At 40.5% G+C, this 20757-nt stretch overlaps 1 protein-coding gene across 4 annotated transcripts; it reads left to right on the top strand.

Annotated features, from left to right (window-relative positions):
* Positions 1–6234: 6234 nt before the first annotated feature.
* Positions 6235–20269, top strand: LOC133800800 (protein LURP-one-related 10-like). Of its 4 annotated transcripts, none has more exons than XM_062238867.1 (3): positions 6235–6644; positions 19661–19888; positions 20010–20269. In XM_062238867.1, exons 1-3 carry the CDS (start codon positions 6390–6392, stop codon positions 20148–20150), a joined length of 624 nt encoding a protein of 207 aa, XP_062094851.1. In that variant the 5' UTR covers positions 6235–6389; the 3' UTR covers positions 20151–20269. The 4 variants fall into 4 exon arrangements, with proteins under 4 accessions (XP_062094851.1, XP_062094849.1, XP_062094848.1 ...); XM_062238864.1 differs by lacking the exons at positions 19661–19888; positions 20010–20269 and adding exons at positions 10337–10872; positions 10948–11864 and having other exon boundaries at positions 6506–6644; XM_062238863.1 differs by lacking the exons at positions 6235–6644; positions 19661–19888; positions 20010–20269 and adding exons at positions 9167–10253; positions 10337–10872; positions 10948–11875.
* The last annotated feature ends 488 nt before the right edge of the window (positions 20270–20757 follow it).

Raw genomic sequence — 20757 nt, 5'->3', positions numbered from 1 at the left:
TTGGAATACAAACACTTGTCTCCAATGTTATGCCTAAACTCATTAGACATGATGACTTGATCAAATTTCTCATGCCATTTCTTAGGAGCTTGTTTCAATCCATATAAGGATTTTACACGTCTACATATTTTATATTCATATCTTGGTAGGACAAACCCTTCGGGTTGTTCCATATACACTTCCTCATTGAGGTCACCATTAAAGAATGTTGTTTTGACATCCATTTGATGAACATACAAGTTATGTATAGAAGCCAAAGCGAACAAAATTCTTATAGAAGTTGTTCTTGCAACGGGCGCATAGGTATCGAAATAATTGATACCCTCTTTTTCCTAAACCTTTTAGCTACTAATCTAGCTTTAAAGGTTTGGATAGTGTCGTCAGTGTGATACTTTCTCCTAAATACCCACTTACACCCAATTGGCTTAGACCCCGGTGGGAGGTCTACCAATTCCCAAGCGTTGTTGGAAAGAATGGAATTCATCTCATCATTGATGGCTTTTTTCCAAAACGCACTATCTCTTGATTGCATGACTTCTCTATAAGTCTTAAGATCATCCTTAACAAGAAGTACAATAGGAATTTTCGTAATGACTTCCTCTCTATTTCCTTCTACCATGTAGAAAGAAATTCATTGAGAATCTATCTCATCCAATCCTAGACTTTTCTCCTTTCTAACCCTTTAAATTCTTCTAAGTTCAATGGGTTTCTCTACATTCCTTTGAGATTTCTCCTCTTGAGAATCATTTTTGGATGTAGATGCTTGAGAATTGTTCTCATATAACAAATTCTCATTTAGAGATGTTGAAGCTAGAGAATTGTTGTCACATAACATGTTCTCAAAGAATTCAATTTCTCTAGATTCAATCACAAAATTAGATTCTAAGTATAATAGCCTATAAGCTTTACTATCGTTGGCATAACCAACAAAAGCACACTTTATGGCTCTTGAACCTAACTTTGTTCTATTAGGTTCATTTTTCTTGCAATATGCAAGAAACCCCCACACTTTGAAGTACCCTATGTTGGGTTTTCTTCATTTCCATAACTCATATGGAGATATCTCAATTTTCTTTATTGGTATTCGATTAAGAATGTGACAAGCGGCTAGCAACGCTTCACCCCATAAGTTGAAGTTTAATTTAGAAAACACCAACATAGAATTTATCATCTCTAGATAAGTCCTACTTTTCCTTTCGGCAACACCATTGTGTTGTGGTGTATAAGGTGCGGTGCACTCATGAATTATACCATTTTCTTCATAAAATGTATTGAATTCATTAGAGAAGTACTCTCCTCCTCTATCACTTCTTAGCACCTTAATCTTTTTATTGAGTTGTAATTCAACTTCTAATTTATATACTTTAAAAGCATCACAAGTTTCATCTTTATGATTTAAAAGAAACACATAGGTATATCTACTAAAATCATCTATAAAAGTAAGAAAATACATTTTACCACCTCTAGTTAAAACACCATTTAATTCACAAAGATCACTATGGATTAAATCTAGTAAATTAGATGATCATTCTACACTAGGAAATATTTTCTTAATAATCTTTTCCTTAACACATGTTTCACATTTACCATAGTTTTTAAGATTGCATGCAATCATACCACATATAACTACTCATTTCATAGTTGAAAAACCTATGTGAGATAGTCTAAGATTCCATAAAAATAAATAATCATACTCAACAATATAGGCGGAATTAACATTTTTATTGATAACATTGAAAGTTACATCATTGGTGCACAACTTAACCATACCCTCACAAGAGTACCCCTTTCCCAAAAATACATTGGTTTTTGTAAGAATAAGTTTTTGTAAGAATCATTGGTGCACAACTTGTTTTGTATATGTTTGTTTGTAGTTCAATATATTCCTATTTTCATCAAAAAAAAAAAAGTTTACCGGACTCAAAAACGGCTTTAATGTCGGGCTTGCCAAGAAAATCACCACTTACCAAGTTTCTACTCATTTCGGGAACATAAAACACATTCACTAATGTTACTTTCTTGCCGGAGGTAAAAAAGACTTCAATGGTACATTTGCCAAGTACCTTGGATTTTCCCTCATTACCCATTTGAATCTCATATTTGCCCTTTGACTCTTCAAAGGTCTTGAACAATGATTTGTCATAGGTGACATGGACAGTGGCACATGTATCGTACCACCACCCCTTCACCTTGCCTTGGACCGCATTTACCTCACTAAAGGTAGCAATTATATCCTCCTCATGAGTTGCATTTACCTTAGGTCTTTGTTGGTCTTTTCTATGCCTACACTCTCTAGCATAGTGACCATTTTTTCCACACACAAAGCAAGGAACTTTCTCGCCCTTAAACTTGTTTGGGTTGGTTCTTGGACCCAACGATGCCTCATTACCCTTCTTGCATTTCCATTTGTTTTTAGGATGTTTTGGTTGTGACACCGCATTTTCTTTGGAAGTCTCTCCATTAGACCCCTCCACAAGTTTATCTCTACATATCGATTCCTCCTTAATTCGAATATGCTTTTGGATTTCCTCCAAAGAATAATCCTCATTTTTATGAAGGATTCTTTTCCTATATCTCCTCCAAGTTGGTGGTAATTTTGCCACTATAGCACCAACTTGAAAGACCTCGGGAAGCTCAATCTTCAAAACTTTCAACTTGTTAACAATTATTTGAAATTCATCTATTTGAGGAAGAATAGGTTTATCACAAAAATCTTGAAATCTATATATTGAGAAATCAAAAACTTTTTGGTACCTTCCTCTTTTGCCTTGAATTTTGTCTTAAGTGGACCCCATATCTCCTTTGCCGACTTGGTCTTGGTGTAGAGGTCATAGAGCCTATTGGAAAGATCGTTGAGGATATGACCCCTAAAAAGGAGATTGTCCTCCTCCCTCTTCCTTCTTTTCTCCACCACCTTGGGAGTGTCATTGTCGGATGGCGTCGGGAGAGGTTTAAGGGTGGACTCTAGGATATAGGCGATCTTGAGAGTGATCAAGAGAAATCTCACCTTGTCTTGCCATCTAGTATAATTGGATCCATCAAACCTATCCAACCTCACTATGTCTTGATTCATAATCTTGATAGTCTCACCTTCCATTGAAACAAACAAAGGGGTAAGCTTTTGAATGTTAGGAAAATATATGTTGTACATGTATCAACGGAAATGGTAAAAACTATTACAACTCTAGACAAAATAATACAATTAAACTAAGATTGATTAAATAATTTTACAACTCTATGAATGAAAAATATAAATAAATAAGAGAAGAATTAGAAGAAGAGAATGGTGAAATACAACTCTAAACAAAAAGATACAAATAAGTAAAAGTGTTTGAAATAAAAGATTACTACTCTTAAACAAGAAATACAAGTAAATAAGACAAGAAGAATAAGAAGAAAAGCAATAGTAGAAATTGTAAGAACAAGAACAAAAAGCAAGAAACTCTCACTCACACAACCAAAATGAAAAGTGTTGGGGATCACCAACTTGAACAAGGTTTGAAATCTTTGTCAAAAAGCTTATTTCCCCCTAACTCAAGCACTAAGGGAACTCTCACAATTTTTAGAAATAGCTTTCTAGAATTATCAAGTCTCTAGGTGTTTTCTAGCCAAGTGCTATAATGGATAGAAAAATTGTGTCTTACAAGTGAGCAATAGGCTCCTATTTATAGAGTTTAGAGACACCCTTTGAATTTCAAATTCCATCAACCCCATGGTTGTTACTAATAATTAATTGGATGTTTATGGAATTAAAAATGAGATTTGGGAGTTATTTGTATATTTGGAGTTGTTCAAAAAGGTTGGAAAAAACTGAAATTTGGTCTGTCGTCAGATACTGTGGCCGCAGCCACAGGCATTGCTGGCTACGGCCGTGGCTCTCTGTCCCCCAGGTCGTGGCCACTGGTGCTCCTGGCCGCGGCCACTGCCCAATTTCAGCACACAAAATTGTACTGTTTTTCCAAAGGGTTCCAAATCATTCCCAATTGATTTTGTAACCCCCCAAAACACATTATTGGGGTTAAAATCATATCTCTAACAGTCATTTCACATATGGATTTAAGAAATTTAACTCAAAATTGTGTAACAACAAATCTACACAATAATGGGCAATATTTGGAAGTTATAAATTTGTAATCGCATTTGTAACACCAAATATGTGACATATTTGGATATTCACATATATCTAAATATTGTAACTATCTTTTATATGTTACAATATGTGACACTCTTTGTCACATTTATTTAATCTAAAACATTATATTATAAATTAATATAACATTACATTATATTATAAAATAATATAACATGAAATAGATGGAGTAAATAATAATATCTTGTAAATATCTTATTTAAATTTAAAAACATGTAACTACTTACATTTTTTTTTAATTACTATATTATTATAATCTATAAAATGAATAAAAAAAATAGATTAAGGAGAAAATAGATAAAAAAAAAAAAAAAGTGCTTTGGATCAATATTAGTTTTTTAAACATGTAAAATAGATAAAGTAAATAATAATATCTTGTAAATATCTTATTTATATAAAAAATATATATATGTAATTACTTACATTTTTTTTTTAAATTACTATATTATTATAATCTATTAAATGAATAAAAATTTAGATTAAAGGATAAAATATATAGAGTGTTTTAGAGCAATTTTAGAGTGTCACATCATCTCCTTGAAGCTCTCATTTATATGAGATATATATTTTTATAATTACTACTTTTTTTCAATGTGTAAAATAGATAGAGTAAATAATAATATCTTGTAAATATCTTATTTAAATTTAAAAAACATATAACTACATATTTTTTAAAACATGTCTGATACATTGTTTTTTAATTAATACATTATTATAATCTATAAAATGAATTAAAAAAATAGATTAAAGGAGAAAATAAATAGTGTTTTTGGAGAAATTTTAGAGTGCCACATCATCTCCTTGAAATTCTCATTTATATAATATATAGATATAGATGGCTACATGACACACATATATATATATATTACAATAATATTTTTTTTAAAATTAATAATAGAAATAAAATAACAATAGAAAAAGTCATACTGTACATGCATCAATTACTTTTAGTTTCTAATGTATCTCAGAATGTCCTTTGGTGAATTTGATTAAGAAAAAGAGCTCCAATCACTAGATAATAAATAAACTATCACGCAAATTTATAAGATAAAAAAAAGATATATATATATGTCTTTATTATTTATAAATAAAAGTTATTTAATTATTTAAATTATCATAAAATAACTGAAAATATCTTATTTTAATTAATTTATTTATTTTTGTTTAAGTTTATGTTAAGTTATAAAATATATGGTTTTATTATTTTTAAATAATTATCATTGTAAAATATCTTATTTTAATTTGTTTAATTATTTATTTAAGTTTAAATCATGTTTACAATCTACCATTAAATATAAAAATATTCTGTTAAATATAAGAATATTCTATTAAAATTAACGGAAAAAAAAATTAAAAAACCATTAAAACCAAGAATTTTCGTTATCAAAATAATTTTTATATAGAAGAGATATCTCAACATATTTCACTATATCAATTGCAAAAATAATAATGAAAAATTCACAAAAATACCTAAGATTTAAAAAAAAAAGCTAAATATATGAAATCTAGACAAAATTACAAAAATACAAAGGGACATAATCATAAATACGATTTTTTTAAAAAAACAAAGTTTGTAAATTTGTAACAATACAGTTTTTTGTAACCAAAGTTTATAAATTTGTAACTAAAATTTATAAGCTTGTAACTATATGTTACCATTTTGTAAACAACATTTACAGACTAAATAAAAAATTGTAAGAGTTGATTAAATAATTGTTACACACTGTTATGCATATTTTTATAATTTTTGTAAAATTCTGTATTTTAAAAAAATTATTAATTTATAGTGCTATATATAATTTACACATGATTCTTTTTACACGTAAATATTTTTAAAAAAAAAATACAACGCGTATTTAAATTAGAAAAGTCTAAAATTCTAAGAAGTCTTCTTAATTAAAACTATTACTTAACGTTATATAATTCAGACTAGTCCTTCCATATCCACTTCCACGAAGGACAAACCAAGTTATTTGGCCACGAAAGCTAGTCCATAATACCTATTTATATAAATATATATATAAATACGTGCTTTTCCCTCATATATATATATATATATTCTACAAATATCACAACACAAATTATACAAGTTATAATACGTACTTATATATTGTGATTTAACGTTCTTGTAGTCTCTAGCTAGATTCTCTTCTCCACCATTATAAACATATACATACATATTATATATATATAGCTAGGAGATTTTTGGTGATGGCATACGCACAACCGAGCGCACCCTATGGTTACCAGCCAACGGTGCCTGAATCAAATTCAAGGTGGCGGCGGCGCAATCGTGGGGCCCCAGTACTGCGCCTCTTATCCCGTGGATTTGGCGATCGTCCAGAAGGTTTTGACGATAACGGACGGCAACTTTGGAGTAACAGACGTTAATGGGAACCTTATTTTTAAGGTGAAAGGATTCTTATTGAGCCTCCGTGACCGTCGAGTCTTGCTCGACGCAGCTGGACGTCCCATCATCACTCTACGTGAGAAGGTAGTTAATACTTTTTTTTTCTTTTCGTTTTAGTGTTTACCACTTCTATATATATCTTATATTAATTTTAATTTTTTTTAGAATTATTACGATTGGGATAATATATTTGATAATTAATCTGATTAATTTAGTTATCGTAGGAAATATATATCTATATGATAAATAGGGTTCGGAATAAATCCATTTAGTTCATTAATCAATTGATTCGTGTGATTGAATTGATCAGACGACTAATCTTAAGATTCAAGTTGAAAAATATATTAACTCTGTTGACGCCGCTTTTCGTCAACAGATAAAAGAAGAGAGCACGCAAACAATTAAAGATAATGGCTAAAACAAACAAACGAATCAGACACGCGGTTTTTACGTGGTTCAGCAGTTAAATCTGCCTAGTCCACGAGTCTCTGTTATTAATCTCAAGATTATCTCTGAACAATCCTTTAGCATGAATTCTCCAGAGTTTTCTCTCAAGAATCAGAAATTCGATCCTTTACAATGGTGCATGCCTTCTCTATTTATAGAGAAGGATGCAGAATACTATCCCACATATTTTGGGTAGTTACTCTTTTGTGAATAAAATAAATGGCTTTAAATGCCTATAATCAGATATAATAGGAAACGTCCCTGAAGACCAGGAAACGCATAACTGACCAAATAATATCCCACGATTCTTGGGGATTTACATTAATAAATGAGGATCATATCCCATATCTACAACACTTGTAGACATTCAAGGTAGTCATTGCGTATCTCCAAGGCTTCACGTCATTGTGCGAGCCGCTGACACTTCCCGAGCTTACATTTCTTTCGAGATGGCATATCGAGCTCGAGATCCCTGCTCCGAAGTTGCTTCTGAAGATGAGGGGCTCACAGAGCTATCCTTTGAGATCGAGATCATTTCGAGGTCACCATATTCGAGGTCTGTATCACACTTTGCAGGCTCCGATTTACAATCGTAGAGCATACCCTTAACCCTCACGAGACCATTTAATGCGAACTCAGCTTTCGAGGTCATATTTTCTACAGCTCGAAATCTGGGTATAACATTTTTCCCCCTCAAAAGTATTTGTTCGAATCCTAAGAGAAGGAAACTTTTGAACTACTTTTTTCGGGAACCATACTGTCACTCTCTTAAAAACGGACACGTGCCAGATGGGTATTGCTCACTTTAGGTACTTGAGTACCTTGGGAACATGCCCACGATCGTTCGTCTGACAGCTTTTCGGCGCTTATCTCATCATCGACTCCCCTCCATTCGATCTGATGAGGATTTCAATCAACATTCCTGATTAATTCAGTTTTCCCACCTATTTATGCAAGACTCCCTCTTCGTCTTCTTCACATTTTCTCATCACAGACCAGAAAAAAGAAACACTCCCTAAACCTCTTACCACAGTTCATGCTCATTGCATGTTTTCCAGGCCGAAGAAACAAAAGAATCCTGGTTTGTACGACTCAGTGAGTTCTTTCCTGCAACCTCTTCTCCACTCGACGATTTCGCTGCACTCCCCATTACTGTGTAAGTACGCCATTTTTGTTGTTCCTTTTATATTGTGCTGGCTGTGTATGTTAGTTTACGTTATTAGCATGATGCGATAGGAGGGTTTGAACCGATAGGTTTTTAGGCTTTCTGGATTTTCACTCTGGAAGTTCGTCTCTGGTTTATATTCAGATTCAATCGTTTGAATGTGGTTTCAACTTTCTGGGTTTTGAAGATTTTAGGCTATGATTCTTGTACACCAAGTTTTCGGGTAAAAACCCTTATTCTTGACAATTACACGAAACCCGAAAAAGCCCTTTCCTGGCTAACCGCCACCTTTCTTTCCCTTGAACTTCGGGATTTTCAAAAAATCATCCACGTTCTTTTTCTTCCCTGTGGAACACGTGCTCGGGTCTTAATATTTAGTTTCTTGCCCTTAGTTATCCGAGCTTATCTTATCGAGTTCGTGATCCTTGCATGCATGGCCCTCACCATTTTTTCTTTCTCGTTAGATGTCACAGAATCTGGAAAGACGGTGGGGGTCATTACGAGCAATCCCTTACGAGCCCAAATCTCCGAGCCCGGAATCGGTCTTTGTCCGGAACCAGCGTCGGATTAAAGAGTACGAGATCGCACGCGAGCAAGAAGACATCCGAGCCCACTATCGCCGCCAGATTGACGAGGTCATCGAAAAGAAGAGAAGAGTCCTTCGGGAAGCCATCTATCCGGAGCCGAACCCCGGACCTAGGCCAGTTCCCCTTGACCCCGCGTTAAAAGTCACGGTAGCATACTATCCGGGGGAACTTCAGTTTTCCTTAATGGCGGAGCCTTCGTCTTCGCAGCCTAGGAGGGAGATGTTTGAAGCCGAGTTCTACCAGAGCTCGGTTACCACCTCCGACCAGATAACTGACATCCTGGCCCTTCATGGCCTTAGCTCATTGGACACACTGAACTGCCGAGCTCCGACAAGACATGAACGGAGCTGCTTCGCTCCTGGGGGCCGCGATTCCAGTATGAAGTACGCGGCCTGGAGCCAGGAACACCTAAAGGCAGGAGCTTTGCTGCCCCTGAAGTCCTTTTTCAGAGATTTCACCGATTTCGTTGGGTTGGCTCCATTCCAACTCAACACCAATTCATACAGGGTGCTGTCTGCCCTGAGGTCCTTATTCCACGAGCTGGGGTGGATAGGACCTTCACCCCAAGAGATTTTATACCTCTTTTGTTTGAAGAGTAATCCCTCCCGAGCTCGGGGAGGAGATGGTTTTTACTACCTTTCGAGCTATCCCAAAGAGACAAAAATCTTTGAAGACCTTCCGAACCATCCCCCTGACTTCAAAAGGGCTTTTTTCTGGACAGACGGTCTGTTCCCGTCTCGACATCGTTCGTTTAGGCGAATTCGTAAGTATTCTCGTTACTTTCTATTTTTGAGCTCGAATCTTTAGCCCTTGTATCCATGTTTAGTTGAAGTGTATCTCGCCTTTCAGCTAACTTTCAGCGTCCCACCCCCGACGAGACAATGAAGGAGCACAGAGGGAGCCTGCTCCGACTCCCTTATGGCAGGAGGTCTCTTTCATTTCTGTTACATGAGGACAAGCTTCGAGCTTGTGGCTTGTTGGGACAGGGCCAGTCAACCTCTGACTGGTCCAGTAAAAAATACGAACGCTGGGAGGAAGTGTCTTTGCCCACAGGCATCCTTCCTCCGAGGAGGAAAAGGAAAACACCTCTCCCAATTCGCTCGAGAAGTCCGCGGTCAGGGAACGAGGCAAATGATGAAGCCTCGGGTTCGGACTCTGATGGAGGTAAAACCCTTCCTACTTCGCGAATGTGGTCTCCCACTTTATTAAAACACAGGCCCAATAGACTAGTCTCGTGCCCACAGGATAGATATCACTTCTATATATGGAGTTGGGTAGATGACTGTGTCCATAGGTTTGATAGTGGGCTCGGGAAATATGACACTATGTATACCACAGACGAGATGTGGAATGGGATAGCTGTGCAGTATGGGACCAATGACTATAGGGACCTTTCGAGGTTATCACCAACTTATAGGGAAGGCCCTCCCCCCGCCTCTTCTGAAGACGGGGGAATTTCATGGTCCCCAAGCTCGATCTCGGGGGAAAGTTCCAGTTAGGTTTTTTCTTTCACCACTCTATATAGTGTTGGAGTAACTTGTATTTCTTTCACTGACTCACTGTGATGACTTGTGCAGGCAACATGGACTCCGACCTCGACGCCCTCATCGACAATGCGGGTGCCAAGAGGAGCAAGCGCCCCAGGGCAAGGGGACTGACAACCAGTCAGCCTGGGAAAAGCTCCAAGAGATCCAGGAAAACGCCTCCTCCTCCCCCGCCGGCTTCGAGCTCTGCTGCTGCGTCGACTGGCCAGACTAACGTCCCCATGACGATACCACCCTCGCAGGTCGTCGTCCCTGTGGTGGCGCCGGCCTCGCAGACTGATATCGCTGCCGTGGTTGAATCCCAACCTCCTGTGGCGGGTCAAATGCCTTCTACCCAGCTCGCCAAAAGACCTTCTGCTTCCCGAGCCCAGAAGCTAACTATTTCCACCCATATGGATTCGTATGTGGTGGATAATGCTGCCGGTCCTCACGGGTCTATGCTGATCTCGGATGTAATGTCCCGGATTGGCCAGAGCTACGGCAATTTTGAGGCTCCTCAGTGGCAGTGTCTAACTGGCACTCGGGACCGCACTGTCCTGTACGAGAAGAGTATCGAGCACACTGCCGCGGTAAGTATCCTATATATTCCCTTTGCTTACATTCATGCTGTCTCGAGGCTAATGATGGTTTCTTCCTTTTTTCAGGCTCTTGCTTTCACTGCCCAGCTTAATTATGAGCTGAACAACGAGGTCCATACGAGCAGGACCCTCGCCCAAGAGGAGAGGGACCTCCACCTTAAAGCGAATGACGACCTGAAGGCAGTGAATGCTAAGCTCGAGGCAGTGGTTAAGGAGCGTGAGGAAATGGCCAAGGAGCTCGGAAAGCTGAAAAACGAACTCGAGGAGCAGAAGAAAGACAACATCCAGCTTCGGGAGACCAACAAGAAGCTCGAGGAAGACAAGGCCGTCACCCTCGACCTCATGGAGGATATCAAAACCCGCCTTACTGCTGAGTTCAAAGAAAAGAAGGAAACGGCGGTCGATTCAGCCATGTACTGGATGTGGGCCTATAACGAAGAACTGGACACCAGTTTTTTGGGTCCCCTCGAGGCGTCCTTCCTCGAACGATGGAATGCCCGGCTCGAGAAGGAAGAGGCTGACCAGCTTGAGAAGGATAAAGCTACTCCGAGTACTGTTTCGGAGGGAGCTCAGGAGGATAGTCATGCTATTCGTCCTGAGGGGTCCGGTGCCACTGATGCTGAGAAGGCCAAGGAGACTCCTCTTCTTTGAATCTGACCTCGGGGAGATCAGTTTTCGGGGCTGCGTCCCATTATTTCTGTAATTATTTCAACTTGTGCCCACGGGGCTGATACAATTCCCTTTATTATTCTTTTATATACTTACATTTCTTGGTTCGAAATATTTTGCATATTTTTATAATTGATGGACCGGTTATGTTTATTTATGCATACAAACATAGTTTGGATTTAGGCTCGAAATTCGATGCATTCATGCATAGTTTATTCGATTTATCCGTTTCCAACCTCGTTATTTATCAAGGTCGGACATTACTGTAACCATGAACTGAAAAGTACTTATATGGCATGTAATATGAATGATTTGGTTCATCTTTTTAGTCACTTTCCCTCATCCTTAGTATCTTAGCTCCGAGGTTATGAGTTCGAAACTATTTTAAGATGTTCCAGCCTCGATCTCGACATATTTTGTGACGGGTTTAGGCTCCCATTCATCATTGATCGATAATTTGGCTGGTTTGTTCCAAACCTGTTATGCTTGCACATCTGGTTAATTCCAAACGTTTTTGGTTTTTGGTAGCTCGGTAATGTCCGAACTATCTAAGCCCGCATACTTGGTTATTTCCAAATACTTAATGTTTTTTATAATTCGGTTAAGTCCGAACTATCTAAGCTCGCTCGGTTAAGTCCGAACTATCTGAACTCGCGTATTTGGTTATATCCAAATACTTTTTTGTTTTTTATAATTCGGTTAAGTCCGAACTATCTTAGCTCGCGTATTTGGTTGTATCCAAATACTTTTTGTATTGTATATTTTTTTTTTCTTTTTAAAGCTAGAGGTATGTATACCAATGTTGCCCCCTTAATATCCTATGAGTGTGACCATAGGTTATTAAATTAAGAGAGATTGCAAAAATAAAAATAAGTTACATGTGAAACAAAGTAGACCCTTTATTTGAAATTCAAAAACAAACTAAGTACAGAAAATCATGGTTACGGGCGACACTTCCTACACTATTGATAATATGGTCTAAGGTGTTCGCCATTCCATGCTCGTGGTATGAGGTTCCCATCTAATCTCGCAAGTTTGTATACGCCAGGGCGGATGACTGATTCTATCTGGTATGGTCCTTCCCAGTTTGGCCCGAGTACTCCTGCTGCTGGATCTCGGGTTGCTAAGAATACTCGTCTCAAAATCAGGTCTCCTACTCCGAACTTTCGACTTCGGACCCTTTTATTGAAATATCTTGTTGTTCGTTGCTGGTAAGCAGCATTTCTCAGCTGAGCCTCCTCCCTTTTTTCTTCGATCAAGTCTAGGGTTTCTTCGAGCTGAGTATGATTGGAACTTTGGTCGTAAATCTGAGTTCGAATTGTCGGAATTTCGACCTCAATGGGCAACATTGCCTCGCAGCCGTATGCTAGAGAAAACGGGGTATGCCCAGTTGATGTCCGAGCTGTAGTTCTATATCCCCAAAGGACTTGGGGTAATTCCTCAGGCCATCGTCCCTTTGCTTCTTCCAACTTTTTCTTCAAGGAACTCTTGAGAGTTTTATTAACGGCTTCGACCTGACCGTTCGCCTGAGGGTGAGCCACTGACGAAAAGCTCTTTATTATACCGTTCTTGTTACAAAAGTTGGAAAATAAGTCGCAATCAAACTGGGTTCCGTTGTCAGACACAATCTTTCTTGGCACTCCATATCGGCATACGATGTTCTTTACCACGAAATCCAGGATCTTCTTCGAAGTTATGGTCGCCAATGGTTCAGCCTCCGTCCATTTTGTGAAGTAATCAACCGCGACCACAGCATACTTTACTCCTCCTTTGCCAGTTGGGAGTGAGCCTATGAGGTCGATGCCCCATACCGCAAAAGGCCATGGGGACGTCAACATGGTTAGTTCGGAAGGTGGAGCTCGGGGTATCGTGGCAAATCTCTGGCACTTGTCGCATTTTTTCACGAACTCGAAAGAATCCGTCTTAATGGTTGGCCAGAAATATCCTTGGCGTATAATTTTCTTGGATAGGCTGTGCCCCCCAGTATGATCTCCGCAAAACCCTTCATGAACTTCTCTAATAATCTTCTTTGCCTCGGGGGGAGTCACGCATCTGAGCAATGGCATGGAATACCCTCTTCTGTATAGCCTTCCATCCAGGATGGTGTAACGAGGAAGTTGATACATTAGTTTCCGAGCCTGACTTCGATCTTTGGGAAGAATTCCATTTTCGAGGTATTCAACGATCGGGCTCATCCAGGTCGGTTCTGTCTCGATCATGCACACATCTTCCTTGTCTGACTCAGTAATGCTGGGCGCTGACAGATGTTCTATGGGTACAACATTCAGCTCCTCATTTTCAGTGGAAGTGGCGAGCCGAGCTAAGGCATCTGCATTTGAGTTTTGTTCTCGGGGAACTTGTTCGATTGCATAAAACTCAAAAAACTCCAATGCGTACTTTGCCTTCTCCAGATAAGCTGCCATTTTTGTGCCACGAGCCTGATATTCTCCCAAGATTTGATTAACTACGAGCTGGGAGTCGCTGTAGCAATGTATAGCTCTGGCCTTGAGTTCCTTTGCTATTCGTAGTCCCGCCAGTAAAGCCTCGTACTCAGCTTCATTATTAGATGCTTTAAAGCCGAATCTTAATGCAGAGTGAAATTTGCTCCCTGCAGGGGTGATCAGAATAACTCCTGCCCCCGCTCCATTTTCATTTGACGACCCGTCGACGTAAAGTTTCCATAGCTCGTGGGCCGTGGTTGTTACTTCGTCGTCGGCTGTACCGGTGCATTCTACTATAAAATCTGCCAACGCTTGTGCCTTAATGGTTGTTCTCGGATGGTAGGTGATCTCGAATTGTCCGAGCTCAACAGCCCACTTAAGGAGTCGACCAGACGCCTCTGGTTTCGACGAGACTTGCCTTAGTGGTTGATCTGTCAGTACATGGATAGGATGTGCCTGAAAGTAAGGGCGGAGCTTTCGAGATGAGTGGATCAGACTGAGGGCGAGCTTCTCCATCAGTGGATACCTTGACTCTGCCCCCAGTAATCTTTTACTGATATAGTAGACGGGTTTCTGTATTCTCTCTTCCTCTCGGACGAGCACCGCGCTTATCGCGTGTTCAGTTGTTGAGAGATATAAGAACAGTACTTCTCCCGTCTCAGGTTTCGATAGGATAGGTGGTTCGGCCAAGTGCCTTTTTAACTCTTGAAAGGCTAGCTCGCACTCGTCTGTCCATTCGAACTTTTTACTTCCTTTCAATAAGTTGAAGAACGGGAGACCACGGTCCGTTGACTTCGAAATGAACCTGCCCAGAGCTGCCATCCTGCCAGTCAAGCTTTGAACATCTTTATGCTTCCGAGGTGACGGCATATCAATCAGGGCCTTTATTTTATCGGGATTAGCCTCGATTCCACGAGAGTTGACAATGAAACCCAGAAATTTCCCTGAAGACACCCCAAAAGTGCACTTCTGAGGATTCAACTTCATGTTGTACTTTCTGAGCACGCCAAAGCACTCTTCGAGGTCATCAACATGGTTCTTGTTAAGTTGAGACTTTACGAGCATGTCGTCAACATAAACTTCCATGTTGTTCCCTATTTGCTCTGAGAACATCATGTTTACGAGCCGCTGGTACGTTGCTCCGGCATTCTTGAGTCCGAATGGCATGACATTGTAGCAGTAGAGCCCTTTATCCATAATGAAGCTTGTATGCTCTTGGTCGGGGGCATGCATGGGAATCTGGTTATATCCAGAATAGGCATCCATGAATGACATCAGACCATGCCCCGCCGTGGCATCCACGAGCTGATCAATTCTCGGTAGGGGAAAACAGTCTTTCGGGCAGGCCTTGTTGAGGTCTGAGTAGTCAATGCACGTCCTCCATGTCCCATTGGGTTTCGGGACCAACACTGGATTGGCCACCCAATCAGGGTAAAAAGCGTCCCTTATAAAATTATTTGCTTTCAGCCTGTCCACCTCCTCCTTTAGTGCTTTCTTTCTGTCTTCATCCATCTGCCTTCGCTTTTGCTGCTTCGGAGGAAAGCTTTTGTTTATATTCAATGCGTGGCTCGCTATATTAGGGCTTATTCCCACCATGTCAGAGTGGGACCACGCGAAGACATCCTGGTTTTTCTTCAGAAAGCAAATTAATTGCTATTTTGATTCGTCTAGGAGGTGTTTCCCGACCTTCACCTTTTTCGAGGGACTAGATTCATCGAGCTGAACCTCTTCGAGCTCCTCCAAAGGTTGGAGGTCAATCTTCTCTTCAATCCTTGGATCGATCTCCTCGTCAATTTTTAGAACTGTCCCGTCTTTATACTGTATGACAACAAGTGCTTGCGCGCTTGTTTGTTTCTTTCCCCTTAAGGAAATGCTGTAGCACTCCCTTCCTGCCAGTTGATCTCCTTTCAATGTTCCGACCCCGCTTGGAGTTGGGAACTTAAGGGCTAGATGCCTTACAGATGAAACTGCCCCCAGCCCGACCAGGGCGGGTCTCCCGAGCAATACATTGTAGGCAGATGGTAACTCTACTACCACGAACTCCATCATCTTGGTCACCGAGACTGGATAGTCTCCCAAGGTCACAGGGAGTTCAATGGACCCCATACAAGCGGTTCCTTCTCCAGAAAAGCCGTACAAAGTGGTTGCACAAGCCCTCAGGTCGCGAAGGGAGAGCCCCATTTTCTCTAGGGTTGCTTTATAAAGAATGTTAACTGAGCTCCCATTGTCTATGAGAACTCGGCGCACTCTTTTGTTGGCAAGCTGTAGGGTGATGACGAGTGGATCATGATGAGGGAACTGGACGTGAGAGGCATCCTCCTCGGTGAAGGTTATAGGCTGAGTCTCAACCCTTTGGCTTTTTGGTGCCCTTGGTTCGGGTTCATATGGAGACCCGTCCCCTGTCTTTAGCTCATTCACATATCGTTTTTGAGCATTTCTGCCCCCTCCTGCGAGATGAGGACCTCCCGAGATGGTTATTACGTCCTCTCCATCTATCGGTGGAGGCCTATCCTCATCCCGAGATCGGGAGTTATTATTCTGTGTTGCCGGAAGCGCGGCTACTCTCTGGCTGGCAGTAGCCTGTCCAGTATTCTGGTTTTTGACATACTGCCGGAAATAACCTCTCGAGATCAATCCTTCGATCTCGTCCTTGAGCTGTCGGCACTCATCAGTTGTGTGGCCGGTGTCCCTATGAAATCGACAATACTTGCTGGAGTCCCTCTTGGACTTTTGATTCCTCATAGGATCCGGTCGCCTGAAGGGGACCTGGTTTTCATTAGCCAGGTATATGTTTTCCCGGGACTCGTTGAGCTCGGTATGCACTTTATATACGGAGAAATATCTTTCTCCTTTTTTCTTCTTTCCTCCATCAGCCTCGGGATTATTTCCCTCGCTTTTTTTTCTCTTGGAAGGATTCTCCGAGGCAGGCTGTGTAACTAGAGGGTCAACCGAGGTTGAGGCGGAGTTAATGTTTATCGTTGTAGTTTCGGTCTGCGAGGTCGCTTTGAGTGTTGACCTCGCTTCCTCTAGATTAACAAATTTCTGCGCCCGTCTGTTAAACTCGGTTATCGACCTCACCGGTTTCCCTTGTATGTCATCCCAAAGTGCACTCCCGGGTAAAACACCAGCTCGGATGGCCATCAAGTGCCCGCTGTCATCCACGTCACGAGCTCGGGCGACCTCTAGATTAAATCTTGTCAGGTAGCTCTTTAGTGTTTCGCCTGGTTGTTGTCGGACGTTAGTCAAAGTGGATGCTTCGGGTCTGACTCCCACCATAGCCCGGAACTGCTTCTTGAAGTCTCTAGACAATTGATCCCACGAAGTTATAGAATGTCTCTTGTACTTCTCGAACCAACTCTTGGCAGGCCCGGCCAATGATGTTGGAAACAACATACATCTGAGCTCGTAACCTACGTTACTAGCTCTCATAATAGTGTTGAATGTACTCAGATGGCTGCATGGGTCGGTTTTTCCTTCAAACGCTGGGACGTGAGGAATCCGGAACCCTTGGGGGAACTGAGTGTTAGAAATATTGGGAGCAAACGGCTCGAGTTCCTCATCAGAGTCCTCATATCGACCGTTTCCTCGCTCATTCTTCAAAAGCCTAAAGGCTTTTTCGAGCTGATCGATCCTTTCTTGTACTGGGTCCTTAGGCGGCGTTTGGAATTGATAGTCATTAATCGCGATCCCAGGCTCGCGTCTCCGTGAGGGATCTCTACGCCCATTCAGATGATTCCTAAGATCCGGGTTTGTCTGATCTCCCTTTCCCCTGCTCTGATTCAGGTGATTGCGCAGGTCGGGATGGCTCTTGTGATTCCCAGTATTTTTACGACCCCGGTCGTGTTTACTGACAGACCTTGTTTCTCCGGACTCATCGCTAGTGAAACTCATCGATCGGTCATTTCGTGGTGGATCCTTTCTACGTCGCCTCGTCACTGCAGTACGAGATCGGGACGTCTGACTTCTCTCGGATGGCGCGCCTTTCCGCCCCTGGAACCTCTCCCCGTTTCCTTGTCTCTCCCCTGTACGCCCTTGATCCTGATCTCGACCAGGTTGAGCGTTCCTGCGGGGAGGTGAAGGATATCTTATGGGAGACGGAGGAAACCGTATAGGTGACGGTGGTTGCCGTCCTTGCCTCAGCCTGGAAGGTCCAGAATTTGCCCGAGATGGGCCGGTTGCGTTTGGTGCGCTACCAGGAACCTGAGTCCGAGCCTCGACAGGAGCTTGGTTGTTCTCAGTTCCTGCAGGCACTTCCACAGGTGGATTAGGCGGGACCCGAGCTCGGGTACTCCTCTGAGGCCTAGAAGGAGCAGATGGCTCTGTTGGTGCTGGAGGCTGAGCTGGCCTCCTTGTGTTAGCATTTTTTCGTGGACGTCCACGGGGCTTCCGGGGAGGAACGTGTACGTCCCTTGGAGGAGGGGCTCGGTCTTCGCGCGGAGGTGGGGGCTGAGCCACCTGCGCCTCCGCGGCTATCCTAGTCAACTCCTCGTTACGTTTGTTGGCATCTGCCAGCAGTTGTTTCAGCTGCCGATTCTCCAATTCTACAATAGGGACATAACGCTCAGGGTTATAGTACATGTCCTCATCCCTTGGTTGTGGAGGTGGTCCCCGGGAATCAGAGGACCCACTCCTTTCATCAGCGTCCGGGTTCTCCATTGGCTGTTTTCCAGGACGCCTTGGGTAATTTTCTTCAGGAGTGTTCTGATTGTTTGTAGCCATGAATCTCTCAGGGATGGATGCTTGAGGCTCTCAATGAAAGCACCAAACTGTTGACGCCGCTTTTCGTCAACAGATAAAAGAAGAGAGCACGCAAACAATTAAAGACAATGGCTAAAACAAACAAACGAATCAGACACGCGGTTTTTACGTGGTTCAGCAGTTAAATCTGCCTAGTCCACGAGTCTCTGTTATTAATCTCAAGATTATCTCTGAACAATCCTTTAGCATGAATTCTCCAGAGTTTTCTCTCAAGAATCAGAAATTCGATCCTTTACAATGGTGCATGCCTTCTCTATTTATAGAGAAGGATGCAGAATACTATCCCACATATTTTGGGTAGTTACTCTTTTGTGAATAAAATAAATAGCTTTAAATGCCTATAATCAGATATAAAAGGAAACGTCCCTGAAGACCAGGAAACGCATAACTGACCAAATAATATCCCACGATTCTTGGGGATTTACATTAATAAATGAGGATCATATCCCATATCTACAACACTTGTAGACATTCAAGGTAGTCATTGCGTATCTCCAAGGCTTCACGTCATTGTGCGAGCCGCTGACACTTCCCGAGCTTACATTTCTTTCGAGATGGCATATCGAGCTCGAGATCCCTGCTCCGAAGTTGCTTCTGAAGATGAGGGGCTCACAGAGCTATCCTTCGAGATCGAGATCATTTCGAGGTCACCATATTCGAGGTCTGTATCACACTTTGCAGGCTCCGATTTACAATCGTAGAGCATACCCTTAACCCTCACGAGACCATTTAATGCGAACTCAGCTTTCGAGGTCATATTTTCTACAGCTCGAAATCTGGGTATAACAAACTCTAAACCTAATATATAATACATAAAGTCAAATATAAAGTACATTTCTTTCTAAACATGATAAAAATTCAATTATTATTATTATTATTGAATAAATGTATGTATGTATGTGTATATGCAGCTGCTGTCAGCTCATGAAAGATGGCAAGTATTTAGGGGTGATAGCACTGACTCAAGAGACTTGCTATTTAGCGCAAAAAGGTCTTCTTTGATCCAAATGAAGGCCAAATTGGATGTGTTCTTAGCAAATAACACAAAAGAAGAAGTTTGTGATTTCAAGGTTAAAGGAAGTTGGTTCGAACGCTCCTGTGTCGTCTATGCTGGAGAATCTTCTACCATTGTTGCCCAAGTAAGAATTAATCTATAATGATAGCTATTTCTTTATATATATAATTAAAGGATCATTTATATATATATAACTAAATGATTTATGTAAAGTACTTATGATATATAATCTTACTTAATTGCAGATGCATAAGAAGCATACAGCCCAAAGCATCCTGTTTGGCAAACACAACTTCATGGTGACAGTGTATCCAAACATCGACTACGCCTTCATAGTATCACTCATTGTAATTCTTGATGAGATTAATCATGATGACATAGATTGATTAATTTCATATGTTTTTATAGTCACATTTTTTTCCGTGTGTTTATTATATATGTGCGAATAATAAGGTGTATGTTATAGACTCTTTTGATCGAAATTATATTTATTCTTATATCTGGTTTGAGCAAGATTTTTGAGTTTTTCTCAGTTAAATTAAATTATATGTACAGGGCATTAGGTATTTAGCATGGCAAGCCTGAATTATATATTCGAATAATTGCAAATTAGAACTTAAAAAAAGTAGTAATAATTGTTTAAAGAAGTTATTATACCTAAAAAAACAAACTAATGAACAAACACATATTGAAGAATGGTGTCCCATATGGAACAAGTGTAAGAATATTGAGACATTTATAAAAACATGGGTAACTCTAATAATCACTAATTCGTTTTTAGATAGAACAATATGATTATTGTCATGGTATCATGAGTCATACCCACTGAAAGAAATAGAGAACACACACTATCCAAATAGTGAGCCAAATTAAAAAAAAAAAAAAAAAAAAAAACAAGTCGCATGAAATCCGCATAGTGCAACACTTGAGATTAAAAAAAAAAAAAAACAAGATGAGAAGGGTCACTTCTAATCTGGCGAGGGAGATATTTTG

The sequence above is a fragment of the Humulus lupulus genome, chromosome 9 (assembly GCF_963169125.1).
Source record: "Humulus lupulus chromosome 9, drHumLupu1.1, whole genome shotgun sequence".
Classification (NCBI taxonomy): Eukaryota; Viridiplantae; Streptophyta; class Magnoliopsida; order Rosales; family Cannabaceae; genus Humulus; species Humulus lupulus.
This window is presented reverse-complemented; position numbering and strand designations above follow the sequence as displayed.

Excerpts from the sequence above, each read along its gene's own strand:
- LOC133800800 (XM_062238863.1), top strand. The coding sequence starts at position 9,641 with ATGAAGGAGCACAGAGGGAGCCTGCTCCGACTCCCTTATGGCAGGAGG. Across the intron at positions 10,254-10,336 it reads GATCTCGGGGGAAAGTTCCA|GCAACATGGACTCCGACCTC; the intron begins GTTAGGTTTTTT and ends TGACTTGTGCAG. Across the intron at positions 10,873-10,947 it reads GTATCGAGCACACTGCCGCG|GCTCTTGCTTTCACTGCCCA; the intron begins GTAAGTATCCTA and ends TCCTTTTTTCAG.